Source organism: Peromyscus leucopus, chromosome 4, assembly GCF_004664715.2.
Source record: "Peromyscus leucopus breed LL Stock chromosome 4, UCI_PerLeu_2.1, whole genome shotgun sequence".
NCBI lineage: Eukaryota > Metazoa > Chordata > Mammalia > Rodentia > Cricetidae > Peromyscus > Peromyscus leucopus.
The window spans coordinates 86,044,105-86,062,878 of NC_051066.1; the positions used below are offsets into that span (position 1 = coordinate 86,044,105).

General features: G+C 35.5%; 1 protein-coding gene across 1 annotated transcript; it reads left to right on the forward strand.

Moving 5' to 3' along the window:
• The first annotated feature begins 4,827 nt into the window (after positions 1-4,827).
• Positions 4,828-8,150, forward strand: LOC114687517 (olfactory receptor 4F4-like). The gene is made up of 2 exons (XM_028862125.1): positions 4,828-4,965; positions 7,134-8,150. Exons 1-2 carry the CDS (start codon positions 4,828-4,830, stop codon positions 8,148-8,150), a joined length of 1,155 nt encoding a protein of 384 aa, XP_028717958.1.
• The last annotated feature ends 10,624 nt before the right edge of the window (positions 8,151-18,774 follow it).

Below are 18,774 nucleotides of genomic sequence, written 5' to 3' on the forward strand. Positions count from 1 at the left end.
AAAGAAACTCAAAGGGATACCACTAAATTCAGGAACAAGACAAGGCTGTCCACTCTCCCCATACTTATTCAATATAGAACTAGAAGTTCTAGCTAGAGCAATAAGACAACAAAAGGAGATCAAAGTGATACAAATTGGCAAGGAAGAAGTCAAACTTTCACTATTTGCAGATGATATGATAGTATACATAAGTGACCCCAAAAACTCTACCAGGAACTCCTACAGCTGATAAACTCCTTCAGTAAAGTGGCAGGATACAAGATCAATTCAAAAAAATCAGTAGCCCTCCTATACACAAATGATAAAAGCACTGAGAAAGAAGTCAGAGAAACATCACCCTTTACAATAGCCACAAATAATATAAAATACCTTGGGATAACACTAACTAAACAAGTGAAGGACCTTTTTGATAAGAATTTTAAATCTCTAAAGAAAGAAATTGAAGAAGATATCAGAAAATGGAAGGATCTCCCATGCTCATGGATAGGTAGGATTAACATAGTCAAAATGGCAATCTTACCAAAAGCAATCTACAGATTCAATGCAATCCCCATCAAAATCCCAATACAATTCTTCACAGATGTGGAAAGAAAAATACTCAACTTCATATGGAAAAACAAAAGACTCAGGATAGCTAAAAGAATCCTATATGATAAAGCAACCTTTGGAGCCATCACCATCCCTAACCTCAAACTCTACTATAGAGCTATAGTAATATAAACAGCTTGGTACTGGTATAAAAACCAACATACGGACCAATGGAATCAAATTGAAGACCCTGACATTAATCCATGCACATATGAACACCTGGTTTTTGACAAAGGAGCCAAAACTATACAATGGAAAAAAGAAAGTACCTTCAACAAATGGTGCTGGCATAACTGGATCTCAATATGTAAAAGATTACAAATAGATCCATATCTGTCACCATGCACAAAACTCATGTCGAAGTGGATCAAAGACCTGAACATAAATCCAGTTACACTAAACTTAATAGAAAAGAGAGTAGGAAGTACTCTTGAACGCATTGGCAACGGAGACCATTTCCTAAATAAATCACCAACAGCACAGACCCTGAGCACAACAATTAATAAATGGGACCTCTCGAAACTGAGAAGCGTTTGCAGGCAAAAGACACAGTCAATAAGACAAAAAGACAGCCAACAGAATGGGAAAAGATCTTCACCAGCCCCACATCTGACAGAGGATTGATCTCCACAGTATATAAAGAACTCAAGAAACTAGACATCAAAATACTGAACAGTCCAATTAAAAAATGGGCTAAAGAGCTAAACAGAGAATTCACAAAACAAGAACTACAAATGGCTGAAAGACATTTAAAGAAATGCTCAACATCCTTAATCATCAGAGAAATGCAAATCAAAATGACTCTGAGATACCACCTTACACCTGTCAGAATGGCTACGATCAAAAACACCAATGAGAGTCAATGTTGGAGAGGATGTGGAGCAAAGGGAACACTCCTCCACTGTTGGTGGGAATGTAAACTTGAACAACCACTGTGGAAATCAGTATGGTGGTTTCTCAAAAATTAGGAATCGAACTACCTCAAGACCCAGCCATCCCACTCTTGGGCATATACCCAAAGAATGCTGATTCATACCATAAAGATACATGCTCAGCTATGTTCATATCAGCACTATTTGTAATAGCCAGAACCTGGAAACAACCTAGATGCCCATCAACGGAAGAATGGCTGGAAAAAATGTGGTACATATACACAATGGAGTACTACTCAGCAGAGAAAAACAATGAAAGCATAAAATTTGCAGGCAAATGGATGGAACTAGAAAAAATCATCCTGAGTGAGGTAACCCAAACCCAGAAAGACAGTCATGGTATATACTCACTCATAAGTGGATTCTAGATATAAAATAAAGAACAATCAGACCACAACCCATAGAACCATGGAGGCTATATATATAGTATGGAGGTCCCTAGGACGACTGTGGCTTATAATAAATTTCGGTTCTACTCAATTATTGAAAAAAATAATCGAATGAATAGAAACACATGAACTATGAACCAAAGGCTGAGGGGCCCCCAGCTGGATCACCTCTGAATAGGTGAGACAGTTGATTGGCTTGATCAGTTTGGGAGGCAACTAGGCAGTGGGACCAAGTCCTGTGCTCATTGCATGAGTTGGCTGTTTGAAACCTGGAGCTTATGCAGGGACACTTGGCTCAGTCTGGGAAGAAGGGACTGGACCTGCCTGGACTGAGTCTACCAGGTTGATCACAGTCCTCGGGGGAGGATTTGCCCTGGAGGAGGTGGGAATGGGGGGTAGGGCAAGGAAAAGGGGAGGGGGTGAGAGGTGATATGTACAACTGAATAGTATTGTAAAATTTTAAAAAAATACAAAAAAAAAAGAAAGAAAGAAAGCTCAGCAAAGGAAAAAAAAAAAAAAAAACAATTATCCACCATGATCAAGTAGGCTTCATCCCAGGGGTGCAAGGTTGATTCACCATATGAAAGTCTGTCATTGACATACACCATATAAAAAAAAACTGAAAGAAAAAAAAAACACATGATCATCTCACTAGATGCTGAAAAGGCACTTGACAAAATCCAACACCCCTTTATGATAAAGGTCTTTGAGAGATTAGGAATACATGGAACATACCTAAACAGAAAAAAGGCAATTTACAGCAAGCCAACAGACAACATCAAAGTGAATGGAGAGAAACTCAAAGAGATTCCACTAAAATCAGGAACAAGACAAGGCTGTCTGCTCTCCCCATATTTATTCAATATAGTACTTGAAGTTCTAGCCAGAGCAATAAGACAGCATAAGGAGGTTAAGGGAATACAAATTGGAAAGGAAGAAGTCAAGCTTTCCCTATTTGCAGATGACATGACAGTATACATATGTGACCTCAAACATCCAACCAAGGAACTCCTAAGCAGATAAATCCTTCAGCAATGTAGCAGAATACAAGATTAACTCAAAAAAATCAGTATCCCTCCTATATATAAATGACAAACAGACTGAAAAAGAAATCAGAGATACATCAGCCTTTACAATAGCCACAAATGATATAAAATACCTTGGGGTAACTCTAACTAAGCAAACAAAGGACCTGTATGACAAGAACTTTAAGTCCCTGAAGAAAGAAATTGAAGAAGATATCAGAAAATGGAAAGGTTTCCTATGCTTATGGATAGTTAGGATTAACATAGTAAAAATGGCAATCTTACTAAAAGCAATCTACAGATTCAATGCAATCCCCATCAAAATTCCTACATAATTCTTCACAGATCTGAAAAGAACAATACTCAACTTCATATAGAAAAACAGAGAACCCAGGATAGCCAAAAGAATACTGTACAATAAAACAACCTCTGGAGGCATCACGATCCCTGACTTCAAGCTCTACTATAGAGCTACAGTAATAAAAGCAGCTTGGTACTAGACAGAGAAATCCATGGCTGATATGTAAAATGACTAGAAAATCTCATATAAGAAATAATAAAAAAAAATTAAAAATTTTTAAAAAACTCAAAGGTTTTTCTGATAGCTGCTTTCCTAAACATCAGAGTTAAAAACTGAAATACTTGTAGAAACAGGAATGCAAACATATAGGTGCACCAATCCTTTTCTTTACAAAATAACTTCAACAATGTCGCATCCTTTTGGTAATAAATACACTGAGAAACAAAAAAGAAATTATGCAAATCCAATGAATAAAGTATATAAATATATAAAATGAAGAGAAAATGGTTTGTGTACATTAAGATTAAAATAGTAGGGAAAGCAACACTATAAAAACTTGTATGTGTTCTTTCAGCTGGGTTTGCAATGTATTACGTGAATTGTCATTTTAGATATACACTATAGTATTTGATGATGCAATACTTTTGTATATTCCTCTTGTAAAACAACACAAATTTGTTACCCTGGTAATCTTCCTCAAATAATTTAGTGATTTTCCAAAATGCATGTACAATTTAAAGTATTTCAGGAGACTTATTTTCTGAAGTTAGATAGAATTTAAAAATCTTAGTTGTTTATCTCAGCTCATTTTAGTGTCTTTATGCTAACTAACACTGCAAAATAAAACAAACTGTATGGGAGGCCAGTTCCCACCTTTTGAAGGGTTCTTATGAAAGAGGGATAAGAAAATATTAGCTAGAAAAAGAGACCTAGTTGACGAGAAGAAAGACAGAAACACAGGGTAGCTTCAGGAGGGCCTGGATCACTACCCAGTGGCCTCGAAGATTTATTCAAAAGGCTTTTTATAACATGCCACGGAGAGAGGGAAAAAAAAATCCTCCCTGTTGCTAGATCAAAGCACACCATACAGCCAAGTGTAGATCCTGGTAAACACACCTGTGGTCAAATCATCTCCTTATGCAGCCCTGCTGGGTAAAGCAAGCTCAGATTCTCAGACTTTGAGTAAATTCTCACTAGGAAACCTCTGTGGGTCTCCACAGAACTGATAACAACTGAGACTTTTAATATTAGTCAAGGAATTTTTTATGTCCTCCACATACTAGACATCAGTGTCTTAAGCTAGGCTCTTCTCGCAAAATCTAAATATTACCATTCACTGACTGACTAATATGTCTAGATTTTAATTTCCGAATGTTAGTTTATTAATTTTGCTTTTTTGGCAATCACAGTTAGATTGAGTGAGTCGGTAATGTTATCTAACAATCCAAGTACTTGCGGCAATGTCACCTAAGTCAGGAATAGACCATTTTTCCTCCAATGGCCAAGGGAAACCTGTGACACTCTAAGAGTCGCTATCCCCAGTCAACCTCAGGCTGTTTCTGGATCCTCCAAGGACTTCTGGTTAACGCATGATGCTTATCATTAGCCAATCAGTTTGCTCAGCAGGACAAGTCACATATAAACCAAATCCAACAAATGAAGAAAAGTATAAGACAGACTCTGTACTATTCTTTCTCTTAAAGTTACTATCTCTTCTAGTTATGAAAGAGGTAAGTGGAATGACAAAATTGAAAATTCACTAGTACAGGCAACTGCAGGTTAGATTTTGATTAGTAGTTAAATGCTTCTCTCAGTAGAAATTCATTGTTTAGGATTCAGTTAAGCTTTTTTCTTCAAAAAACAAATGGAAAACCCTGTAGGGTTGCCTTAAATACTTAAAATTATTAACATGAGTTGATACTAAAAGAATGAAGCTTGTTAGGCGTGTTCTAGTGACAATAATTATTGCCCAATAAAACTAATTTTACTTAGTTAACATATTCTTTGTTAACATTTTACTTAGTTACTTAATTTTACTTAGTTAACAAATCTTCTGTCCCTCAAAAATCTAGCATTTTCTTTCCTCTGTGTGATTTTTGTTTGTTTGTTTTGTTGTTGTTTTTGTTTGTTTTTATGTAATCCTAGTGAAACCTAGTTTTGTATATTTCTCTCACATGGAAGTTGCAAAATATATTGTTAGAAGTGTAGAAAATCTGGTGATTATTAATTGGGTTGTACTACCTTGAAAACTGAAAATGAAGCCCAGAATTTTTTCTTAATACATCCAGGATCAAGCAGTGGATCTGTGCTTAAACCCAAAGCCTTGATTTCCATCTCTATGAGTACAAAGTTGTTTTCTTTAAAGAGAAAGAAAGAGAGAAAAAAGTCAAGGTAAACTTTGTTTATGAAAATCACAACATTTTGGTGATTGAATTCAAAGTGAATGAGATAGAATTATTTTCTCTTTAATCACACTTGTCCCTTAGTTATTATAATATGAGCAAAATGTAATATGCAGAAGAACCCCTTCAGCAATGCAAATTTGATAATAAAATCATTAGAACTTATAAAACTTCTTGAGTCTTTTTCAGAGTCCCAAATGAATTTGGAGGAGGTTGTGTTGGTCAAAGGACCCTAGATTAATATTTCATTTTAGAATTCTCCTTTTAGCAACATAAATTCTGAAAGTATGACCCATAGTGAGCATCAAAATTCCTTTTTCCTGAAAAATAACATTCTTAAATTCCTATTTTCTGCTATAATAGATTTTGGTTTTCTGCATATGAGAAGCCTTGAACCATCTTTATTCAAAGCATAGTTCTCATGGAGATATAATCTGGAATTTTTCCTTCTCTATCAGTGAGACAAAATGCTTCAACAGTTTAAAACAAATAAACACCGAAAGCAACTTTAATTTGCATAGTGTGATTCTAAAGAATGGCTTTCATGAACTAATCACACCATAATGTATCTCACAATAGGAAACCTATCCCTGAGAACTGTCAGTAATGGGATAATTATATTTTACTGGGTAAAGAAAACAAGAACTGAAAGAAGTTTCATAAATTATTTTATAATTAGATCTGTCCTTATGTTTGCAAAAAATAGAGCAACTAACTTTCATAGGACTTTGCAAACAGTAATTTCATTCATAGATGAGCAGGGGTAAAAAAAAGATCTGGAAGAGTACAAAAATAAACATAAATTTAAGCACAACGGGTTGTGATAAAATAAATATCCAAACAAATAACAGCATTCTCCCAAGAAATTGAAGAAATATAACTCATTATGTCCTCATATCCCCCATAAGACATTATTCATCATATCCATCTGTCTTTTATATTATGCATCTCTGCTGTGGCATAGGCTCTTTTTAAATCATGTATTTTTATCCTTTATGTTTTCTACCTTTGGCTTCATTTTGGCAAATTTCTTTTTTATCCTAACCATTTTAACATTAAAAATATAAGGAGTATTCTATACACCATAGTGTCTTGACCTTCAGAAAAAAAGGAAGTCAGTCTAGGATAAGAATGCAGATAAAGAGGACAGAAAGGAGAAGAGCATTGTGTAAAAATGGAGTCTAGAACCAAGGAGATGTGGGAGCCTTGGCTACCTGAAGAACAAGACAACCAAAGATGCACTATAGGAAAAATTATGAGTTCTGATTTCTAGTTTGGAAACTTTTGTGCAAGAGCTCACAGCAAGTTCTTTTTTTTTTTTTTTTTGAGACAGGGTTTCTCTGCGTAGTTTTGCGCCTTTCCTGGAACTCACTTGGTAGCCCAGGCTGGCCTCGAACTCACAAAGATTCACCTGGCTCTGCCTCCCGAGTGCTGGGATTAAAGGCGTGCGCCACCACCGCCAGGCAACACAGCAAGTTCTTAATGAGTGAGCCCAGGGTCTATTTGCATATAACAACTCTGACTTTCATTGTCTTTTCCAGGCAAGTGCAGAAACTCTCTTCTGGAATGAATCATCAAAGGAAACAAATCATTCTGTGGTGACTGAATTTATTTTTATTGGACTCTCCGATTCTCAAGAACTTCAGATCTTCCTTTTTGCACTCTTTTTTGTTTTCTATGTAGGAATTGTGTTTGGTAACCTTCTTATTGTCGTAACAGTGACTTTTGATTCCCACCTTCACTCTCCTATGTACTTCCTATTAGCCAACCTCTCACTAATTGATCTGTCTCTGTCATCTGTCACAGCTCCCAAAATGATTGCTGACTTTTTCAGCAAACACAAAGTCATCTCTGTCAAGGGCTGTCTTGCACAGATATTTCTCCTTCACTTCTTTGGTGGGAGTGAGCTGGTGATCCTCATAGCCATGGCCTTTGACAGATATGTAGCAATTTGTAAGCCTCTACGCTACACTACAATTATGTGTGGCAATGTATGTGTTGGCATTGTGGCTGCTGCATGGGGAATCGGCTTCCTACACTCAGTGAGTCAATTAGCCTTTGCAGTGAACTTACCCTTTTGTGGTCCCAATAAGGTTGACAGCTTTTATTGTGACCTTCCTAGAGTAATCAAACTTGCCTGTGCAGACACATACAGGTTAGACATTATGGTCGTTGCCAACAGTGGTATACTCACTGTGTGTTCTTTTGTTCTCCTAATCATTTCCTACACTATCATTCTAATGACCATCCAGCGCCGCCCTTCTGATAGATCATCTAAGGCTCTGTCCACACTCACTGCTCACATCACAGTAGTTCTTTTGTTTTTTGGACCCTGTATCTTTATTTATGCCTGGCCCTTTCCCATCAAGTCATTAGATAAATTCCTTGCTGTGTTTTACTCTGTGGTCACTCCTCTCTTGAACCCCATTATATACACATTGAGGAACACGGAGATGAAAATTGCAATGAGACGTCTAAAACAATGGAATTTAAAACTTTGGGTAAAGTCTTAGATCCTCTGTAGCCATGAGATTGAGATAATGAGAGAATTAAGTTATTAAATTCTTCTGCAAACCTTATGATGATTTAACATTCCATTTTTACCTCACTTAGTAATTAATAAAGAAGGTTCGCATATTGTCTCAGTTTATTCAATGTGACCATACCTTATATTTTATATAGTTTCCAAATTAGCAACACTAATTCAAAATACTATTTCATTAATTTTTAGAGCAATTGAAGATATCATGTTATTATTTTTACTGCTTTGCAACCTGTTGTATCACAGGTTTTTGAATAACTTGAAGGCAAACAATATTGGAAAGTTCAGTCTTCCTAACACACATGATAATGATCTAATAGATTGTGGTTTGTTATAGTAGTAGGAGATATGGTTACTAAGTAGGAATATCATTTATGAATCTCAATAGTTGGCATATAAACACTTATAACTGAATCCCTTCTTTCAGTAAAGTGGGTCATAATTCTTTTCTAATGTTTTTATGGAAAATGAGCCAATAAATTTTTCTTTAATGTAAAATAGTCCAGCTTATATCTTTTGCTATTTCAAACCCCAAAGTATCCAGACAGTCCAGAAAGGAGAGCATTGCATTTGTACTGTCAGCCATCAAGGCAAGGGCAGTTCTTTGCCCAGTAGGCCATTTTGTGCCAAAAGACAAACTTCCAAATGGAAATGTCTTAGAAGCCCAACATTCTCTCGGGATCAATTGGTGCAGCCAGGAGCAATTGTGTCTCACGTCAACAGAATTCTAAGTTATTTAAATGCCTTACTAAACATGAGTATGAATGGTTACTAATTTTTCTTTGGTAATGCTTGGTTTTCACATTAGTAAAAAAGAGATCATGATATGTATTACATACAGTTATTATGAGAAGCAATGAAATAGTACAGATACATAAGACAATATAAACATGTTTACATGTTTACATATTCACCATTCAATGAATATTTTGTTGTATTATAATATCCATGTTGATATTGATTTATGTTAACATATTCAAGAGATTTCAAACTTTAGTATTTTACAACTCTCTATAGGGACATTACACATTCTGATCTTAGCAGATGTTTATTTGGAGTATTATATTTACAATTAAAATGTGTACATTTATGTGCAAATGTGTATATTTGTATGCATACTAATGTGCACATACTCTTCAATTCCAGTGAGGAATTCTAAAGACCAGGACAAAAGTAAAGGAAACACTAAGTTTTTAAAAAATAACAAATGTTTCTGCCAACTCTTTTACCTTTCCAGTGGTTGTCATGGAAGCAGACTAAAGTTGAATGTCACATATTCTGAGGAACAAGGAACATACCTGAATGATTTGTAATCTGAATGAATGAATGAGTAGAAATGGAATTTAAGATAATAAAGGGTTTGAAATAGTATCTACTAGAGTGAAAAAATAGTACATATATCCATCAAGATACTAATCACATCAAAAGCTTACATATGATTTAATCAATGATAAAATAAAGGAGTTATTTATAAATTAGTGGAATAACAGGGGTAATGGGGAGCATGAGTTATTGAATCTAGTCATCATTTAAGAGAACAATTTCTAAATAAACTCAAGAAATGAATCTGTTTAAAAATGATACAAATATTAAGTTGAGTAAATATCTTTATAATTCATAAATGTAATAAAGCTTTCTTATAACAATATACATAATTAATTTTAAAGTTAAACTACCTAAAAAAGATGAGAGAATAAATAACACACCAAGAGTAATAACTTTATTATTTAAAGAACAGCCATTATTTTATATATATAACTTTCATAAACTCAACAATCTAATAGAAAATTGGACAAACATATAATCTTACAGTTTATGTGTAAGATGAAAACCGTATTTACAAGAAAAATGATTACATCGTTTCATGCTAAAAATACATGTATATAAAATTATATGGTAATGTTAGTCCTGGCTTATGAGATACATGGTCTCAATATTTAATAGGACAAACTAAGATTGGAGCCATAGAGAAAGAAAAATTGCTAACTGTATTTGGTGAGAACATACAATGGAGCAACTCATGTCTGTGGCCAAAAAATAACATTTGACTAATCTGTAATGTAGTTTTACTTCTCTCCAAGAGCTATCTTATCAAAACTACAGATATCAAAAGAATCACATCAAATGATAAAATTATAAATGAAAAATGATGAAATAATACTGAAATAAAGATGAGTAACAATTCTTTGCTTAAGTTACAATCATGGAATAGTAAACAACTACAAAACAATTTTTTTTCCTCTAAATGCTACACTGGAGCAATCTACAAGACATAGATTAGGTGATGTTAATAAGGTGTCAAAGGGTCTCTATAGAATGCTAAGTTTATGTTAAAACACAGATACATACATGTGTGATTTCTTGAATATTTAATAAAACATTTTAAATGATGAAATTGTTTTCATCAGCAAGAATAAGGAAGGTTATAAACTAGTCTTAACTAAACTTATTTTATAATTTGACTTGAGAATCAAAGCTGTTTTACATAATTAAAAATAAAGTGATTAGCACTAGGGAGATGCTACCCAAGCAAGCGCACCTACCTGAATTCAACTCCTCTAACCCAAGTGCTAAGGTTGAACCTAATGGTATATGCGTCTGTTCCCAGCTCTGGGGATCACTAGCCAGACAACCTAAATTAACAGTGAGTAAGAGACACTGTTTTAAAAACCAAGATGAATACCTCCAGATGTGTCCTATGACCCTTACATACATATGCACATGTGCATACATGGTTCCACACACATCAGCCTCTGTATTGAGCACACACACACACACACACACACACACACACACACACACAACTACAGAATTAAATCAACTGAAAAACTAAAAAGTTCATGTGATACAGAGATGAATCAGGAGATAAGGATGCTTTTTGCTTTTCCAGAAGAAGTGAGTTCACTTAGCAGAACTAATGTCAGGCAGCTCATGGCTTGCATCTCCAGCCATTTGATACTTTTCTGCCCTCCGTATTCACCTGCCCACATGAGCACATAATTCCATATAGTCATATATACATGTACATAATTTAAAAAATATGAAAACAAAAACCCTACAATTTCTTGGGTAGATTAGAAAAGGAGAGTGGATCTGGGGGGATTCATGGAGAAAGGACTATGAATGAACATTGTATGAAATTCTCCAAAAGTTAATATTAAAAGTAAAATATAAATCATTTTACAATCTCTGAAAGACCATGTTTCAACAAAAATACATGATTTAATGATATTTCACTTAAGTGATACAATATCAATGAAAAGAAACAATTCACTAAATGAAAAACATGCAGAGTTAAACTGTCTATAAGTTGATAATATTACTTTTGCTTTTCTAAAAACATTTATTTGAATAAGAAAAATAAGTAAATACATTAATACTAATAGTAAAAATATTCAGAACTAAAATAACGAAATTTTTTTCTTTAATTTTAATTATAAATATATCATTTTATTTTAATAAGATATAAGTTCTCAAGTGTGTCCTCCAAAAAAATTTTTTTGAGTTTGAAAAGAAGAAAATCATATCTAATATCCTTGTGTTGTTATCAAGTACTATTTGTCACTGAAAAAAACTTCAAATCCTGGGTAAATTTTTGATTCTAGGTTTGCACTATAACATGCAAGATTGTTCTGTAACTTCTGTATTTTACTTTTTGAGACAGAGTATCATACCATGTAATCAAGACTGGCCTACAACTCATCATGTAGCCCATGCTGCCTCAAATTTATGAAAATATACCTAGTTTACACTCCCAAGTGCTGAATATATGTGGTGGTACAGATCCAAACAATTTTTCCTATCACAGTTAAAGGAACCTAATACCTACTATAAAACTAAAATAACACTGGAAAAAAGCCAAAATACTCTGCCAAGAAATGGTCCATATGAGGATCAGTGAGGCAATGAAGAGCATAATTTGAAGCATTAGCACATAAAAATATTCACACAACGATTGCCAAAATAAAACAATGAAAGTCAGGCAATGGTGGCACACACCTTTAATCTCAGAATTTGGGGTGGCAGAGCAAATGGATCTCTGTGAGTTTGAGGCCAACCTGGTCTACTGAGAGGGTTCGAGAACAGCCAAGGTTACACAGAGAGACCCTGTCTCAAAAAAACTGAAATAAATAAATAAAGTTAAATAAAAATAATTAAAATGACATTTTCTTTTCCTTTGATGGAACTAGCAAGCTTATTAAATATTCTGAAACTTCTTGGGTTCTTGCATTAAATATTACAAAACCAAAATATTCTGTAATATGACTATTAAAAAGGAAAACCGAATCAAGTAGGTATTCTTTCATATTTTCAGTTTGAGAAGAGGTAATTACATAGTTCAGAAATAAATGTTTTAGGAAAATTCAAGTTTGTAATTCAAATTTGTAATCATGAGAATAGAAAATTAATAACTATAAACAATACAAACTAAAATTATTAGATAACAGTTTTACAAAAACATTTGTAAGAGATAGATAAGCAGGCAACTGAACACATGGATCATGATCCATATCATGTAAGGAAAATATATAAAGTAAGTATCAATTAGCATATTCAATTTAGATTCTCTATCTAATGACCTTCTATAGGTATTATACACAAAAGAGAAATCTGAAAAATACTAGATAGACAATAACATATCATTGAAGTTGAATGGTCATAGGGGCAAATAATCTGGAATATTCATCAAATTCAAGGAGTGAAAAAACACTTTTGAAGAATTGGTACAGACTGAAAGACTGAAAAGTCATTAACCAGTGTTATCGATTGTAGAAGACACAATCAAGATGTAGAATGAGTTAGACACACAAAGTAGGAGCAAGATAAAAGCCACATGATAGAAAATAGCTAAATTAACCCATATGAGTTATAAGAGTTAGTGGGACATGCCTAAGCTAAGGCTGAGCTTTCATAATTAATAATTAGTCTCTATTTCATTCTTTGTAAGCTAGCATGCCAAAGAAAAGTCCAATTACATTTGGCATCCAATGTGGGTGCACATATTTCCACATAGAACCTGAGAAAGTAGTTTTTTAAAGTTCCAAACACACAAACATGGAGCAAGACGTGGATATCTAGTCCCACAGTAATAGATGTGAAGTTTGTAAGGTTTAAAAACATAAAAGCTTAAGTAGTTTATCTAAAAGGATGTTTTAAAGTTAAGAAAGATATTTTTGGGATTGTAATTTAAGTTATGATAGAAAATGGTTTAGGTATAAAACTATAAATTCATCAAGATAAGATAGATAATAGAGTATTTTCTCTGAATATGCCAGATATAAATGGATTAAATATTGTGAATATAATTCTTACCTGATAATTGTTCTTATCATATATAGTTTTACTAGGTTGAAGTTAAAACCTTTCCTTTTTATTTAGACAAAAAAGGGGAAATGTTGTGGAATATTTGTAAACTGTGTGAAGATGCTGTGATTGGTTTAATAAAAAGCTGAGCAGCTGATAGCTATGCAAGAGAGATAGGCAGGAGTTCCAGGCAGAGAGAGGAAGAGGAGATAATCAAGGTGCACAGTAGATACCATGAAGACACGGAACAAGTCAGACACACACACAAAAATAAAAATATGGGTTAATTTAATCTACAAAAGCCATTGGGACAAGCCTAATGTAAAGCTGAGCTTTCATAATTAATAAGTCTCTGTGTCATTATTTGTGAGCTGTTGACCCAAAGAAAAACCTGATTACAAACTACTGCAATACTGAGCATTATCATGATTCTTATTTGTGCAAGTCAATTTAAATGAAATTTTTAGACAATCATTAAAATTTGAGTAACTAGCAAATATTTGATTACAACAAATGTAGGCAGACAGAGATAGCAGCAAACAAATGATAGAGAGGAAGAAGGAAAGAAGTTAAAGGCAGAGAGAAGAGGGAGGGAAGAAGGGAATTACAGAATGAAGATTTTAGAGAAAAATGATGGAGATTGAGATGGACCTAACATCTTACTTAACATATTACCATGACGATTTTGTTTTTATGATTTTACAAAAGTACAGTTATTTTTATTGTCAAAAATATTATAAAGACAGGATTTCTATCTTTTTTCCTTCCTCTCCTCTCTCAGTCTCTCTCCCCTAATCTCTCTCCCCTAGATCTAGTACCCCAGTGCCACTGCTCAGAGAAGAGTAGGCCTCCCAGAGACATCAACCAAATACCACATAACAACCTACAATAAGACCAGACACATACCATCACATCAAGACTGGACAAGACAATCAAGTAAGAGAAAAAGTGTCCCATAAGTAGACAAAAGTGTCAGAGACAGCCCCTTTTCACACTGTTAGGAATCCCACAAGAACACCAAGCTGCTCAGTCATAATATAAATGCAGAAGACATAGAGGCTCCCTGATCTCTGTGAGACCCCATGAGTCCAGTCAGTTGACTCTGTGGGCCCTGTTCCTGTGGTGTCCCATATGCCTCTGGCTTCTCAGATCCTCCCTACCCTCCCCCCCATTATCCACAGGACTTCCCAAGCTCTGCCTAATATTTTCTGTGGGGCTGCATCTTCTCCCATCAGTCACTGGATGAAGTCTCTCTGGTCTCTTTGATGAGGGTTCTCTAGCCTCTGGTCTCAGAATATTTTGCAGGCAGAACAAACAGACAAAAGTTTTGTGGCTGGCTTGGTGTCCCAATATCTCCACTTGAGACCTTGCCTGGTTATGGAAGACAAATGATTCATGCTCTGTGTGCCACATTACTAGGATTCTTTGCTAGGCTTACTCGCATAGATTCCATAGAGTTTCCATTGCACTAGGTTTCCACTTTGCCCCTGTAATGCTCCCCAATTCTAGTCTTTTCTTCCAGTATTTTTCTCTCTCTCTCACCCTTCAGTTGGTTGCTCCTGTTTCCAACATCACCTGCCCCCAGCCCACACTTGAAATCTATTCTATTTCCCCTTCCAGGGAGATTCTTTTGTCCCCTCTTAAGCCCTCCTTGTTAACTTCTCTGGGCTTGGGGACCATAGCAATGATTACCCTTTATTTCACAACTAATATCCACTTATAAATGAGTACATTCTATGTTTTCATTCTTGGCCTGGTTACCTCACTCATGATGATTTTTTTATAGTTCCATCTATTTGCTTGCAAATTTCATGATGTCTTTGTTTTTGACAGCTTAGTAATACTCCATTATGTAAATGTATCACATTTGCTTTATCCATTATTCAGTGGAGGGACATTTAGATTGTTTACAGTTTCAGACCATTATGTATAAAATTCTTGATTGAATCAAACTTTGGAAAGATTCAAATTTGACTTGGTTAATTTTACATGTGTATATTGTCAAACCCCAGTAATGGTCTATTTTGTGATGCTTGCCTTGGTGTTTCTGTGGGATTTTTTAGGTGAAATTAGCATTTGATCAGTAGATTTCTGAGTAAAATTCATTACCATCTATAAAGCAAAATCTTTAGTCTCTCACTTGAAACTAGTAAGAGAAAAAAAAAGTTTGAACTCTGCATTGAGATACTCTTGGAATTCATGAGATCCAAACATCAACTATGCCAATTTTTCCCTTGGTATTCACCATATTCAATCTGACAAGTGATTTGTGGCATCCTCCACAAATGACATGACTAGTTGAGCAGGTTCTTCAAAAATAAATACACACAAACATACAAAAAGGGGGGGTGGGGGAATATGGTAGAGAATGACCAACAAAGAAAGATAAGACAGGGAAAGAGTTTTTTTCTGTCTCTGGGAATCCCTATTATATTGTTCCCTTATTTCACTCATCTACTCTTTGTTTTATTTATTTCCATTTATAAAAGTTAGACTTCTTGTGTTTTTTTATTTGGATTGTCACTTCTTCTAGTCAATTTTATACCTTTATTGAAGTATAATTAGTGAATTAAAAGTGTGTATATCTAAGATGAAGAACAATGATATGATATGTTTATACTCCATGAAATAATCTCTATAATCAAGCTAATGAACATATTGGACTTTTTAAAGTTACCAGTGATTTTGTGTATATGTATGCAGGGAAAAGTCATTGGAATCCACCCCTGTTCAAGCAATTTTGAAATGTAGAGCACTGTTTAAATGTAATGGAAGTGGGTCTCCTGCAGTGGTACCTATTGTATAACAAACTCTTCCAGGCCCCAACCCACATGGCCAGAAGCGGTAAAAAATCTGACTCTTGAAGTTCTACACACTTCACCCAAGACACTCTCCACTAACACTCTGTCCAATATGCCCCATCATTGCTCAACCCACCCTGTACCAGGACCCTGCTAATCCTTGAGTACAGATGACAAGATCTGGATGCAATTCTACCTCTCTTATTATTCTGTTCACTTTGCTCCAAAAATCACACTAAACCTACAACCCCACTATCCTCCATTGGGACTTCAGCCAAATGGTCTAAAAACTTATTTAAAAAATCCAACCAGCAGCCTAACTCTAGTGTAATTAGAGTTTTCCTTCCTTGCCCATAGTCAGGACAAATCTTTGTCACCCGCCAGTCCCACAGCTGCTCAGACCCAACCAAGTAAACACAGAGACTTATATTGCTTACAAACTGTATAGCCATGGCAGGCTTCCTGCTAACTGTTCTTATATCTTTTTTTTTTTTTTTTTTTTTTTTGGTTTTTCGAGACAGGGTTTCTCTGTGTAGCTTTGCGCCTTTCCTGGAGCTCACTTGGTAGCCCAGGCTGGCCTCGAACTCACAGAGATCCGCCTGGCTCTGCCTCCCGAGTGCTGGGATTAAAGGCGTGCGCCACCACGCCCAGCCTGTTCTTATATCTTAAATCAATCCATTTCTATAAATCTATACCTTGCCAGGTAGCTCATGGCTTACCAGCATCTTCACATGCTGTTTGTTATGGCGGTGGATGGCAGTGACTCCCTTTCCCTTCCTGTTCCCTTAATTCTCCTCTCTGTTAGTCTGACCTATACTTCCTGCCTGGCCACTGGCCAATGAGTGCTTTATTTATTGACCAATCAGAGCAATTTGACATACAGACCATCTCACAGCACTTCCTCTTTTCTTTTTTAAAAAAGAAGGTTTTAACTTTTACACATCTCCAAAGTCAGCTTGGTATATTTGGAAATTTGGGCATAGCTTCTCTTACTACTTCCTGCTGGAGGGGGCCGCTGTATCTTATTGGGAAACAAAGAAAATTTAAGGATCATAGAGTAGTCTGTGAGGGTGTATCATCTGAGCCAGTTGCCTTGAAATGATTCTGGATGTGGGATCATCTGGGCCATGGTGTCATCAGAGACCTTTCAGGTGTATCTTAATCTGGTCAAACCTGATGTATCTTAATCTGGAACAAATCCATAGCCTCAGGCTTTCTGTAGAAACAAAAGTGGAACCTCTTTTCCAAAGCAGCATATTCTTACATCCAAATTTTGAAGTCAAGGTACCTTTAAAATATACATTTTGGCATAACTAACAGCTTTTGCAATCAAATGTTTTTCTTCAGTTACGAATATCAAAAAGAACATAATCCAGATTCTCTGTGTGGTAGCCATCTTTACGTGGCTTTATTTTTATATTACCTTGAGCCTATTGTTTTAAAGTGCAGCATTCTAAGCCTGAAACAGTGATGTGGCTGCTGGCTCTGCCCACTTCAGCTTCCCAATATGGCAGTGGTACGTTTTCTGCCAGCTCTGGGAGCCATTAACTCTCAGAAATAGTGGGTCTATGCTTCTATCAAAGCATGTAGCCCAGAAACCTCTTTTTTTATTTTGTACTAGCCAAGGCTAAATCCATGATGCAGCTTAATGTGCCACTTGAAGAGACTTCATTCCCACCAAGTGCAGGTCTAGCTCACATGACAGGAACCCGCCATAGTAGCTCAAACATGCAGGCTGCTGCTAACTTGAAAGAGACAACTAGGAACTGTTTTTAGCTCCATTTTAGACTCTTTTTTCCCTCAGGTTTTAGGTGGAAACTCTTGCCAACACGTTGGGCGCCATTTGTAACTAGAGTGACTCCCTTTCCCTTCCTATTCCCCTGCCTATACTTCCTGCCTGGCCACTGGCCAATGAGTATTGTATTTATTGATCAATCAGAGCAATTTGACATACAGACTATCCCAAAGCACTCTAGAAGCAAAATCTATCATAAAACTACAAACAATATTAGAATAATACTTCTCAAGAAATCACCAATCACATAGCACTTGTCCCCAACAAGAACAATTTGGAAGCAAAGATAGTTGAAGCTTCCCTGGGCAAAAAGAAAAATGCTCCTTGGGTTATTAGACATGAGCTCAAGTTACACTACAGAGCCATGGTAATCAAAACACAATAATGGCATCAATGCTGGACAAGATGTAAATAAAGAAAATATGAAAAAAATTTTTGTTGTTTTTTTTTTTGTTTGTTTGGTTGGTTTTTTGTTTTGTTTTGTTTTGTTTTGAGACAGAGTTTCTCTGTGTAGCTTTGCGCCTTTCCTGGAACTTACTTGGTAGCCCAGGCTGGCCTCAAACTCATAGAGATCTGCCTGCCTCTGCCTCCCAAGTGCTGGGATTAAAGGCATGTGCCTCCACCACCCAGCTTATTCAAAAAATTATAGTGACCTGATTTTCACCAAAAATGCCAAAAAAAGTATAGTGGACAAA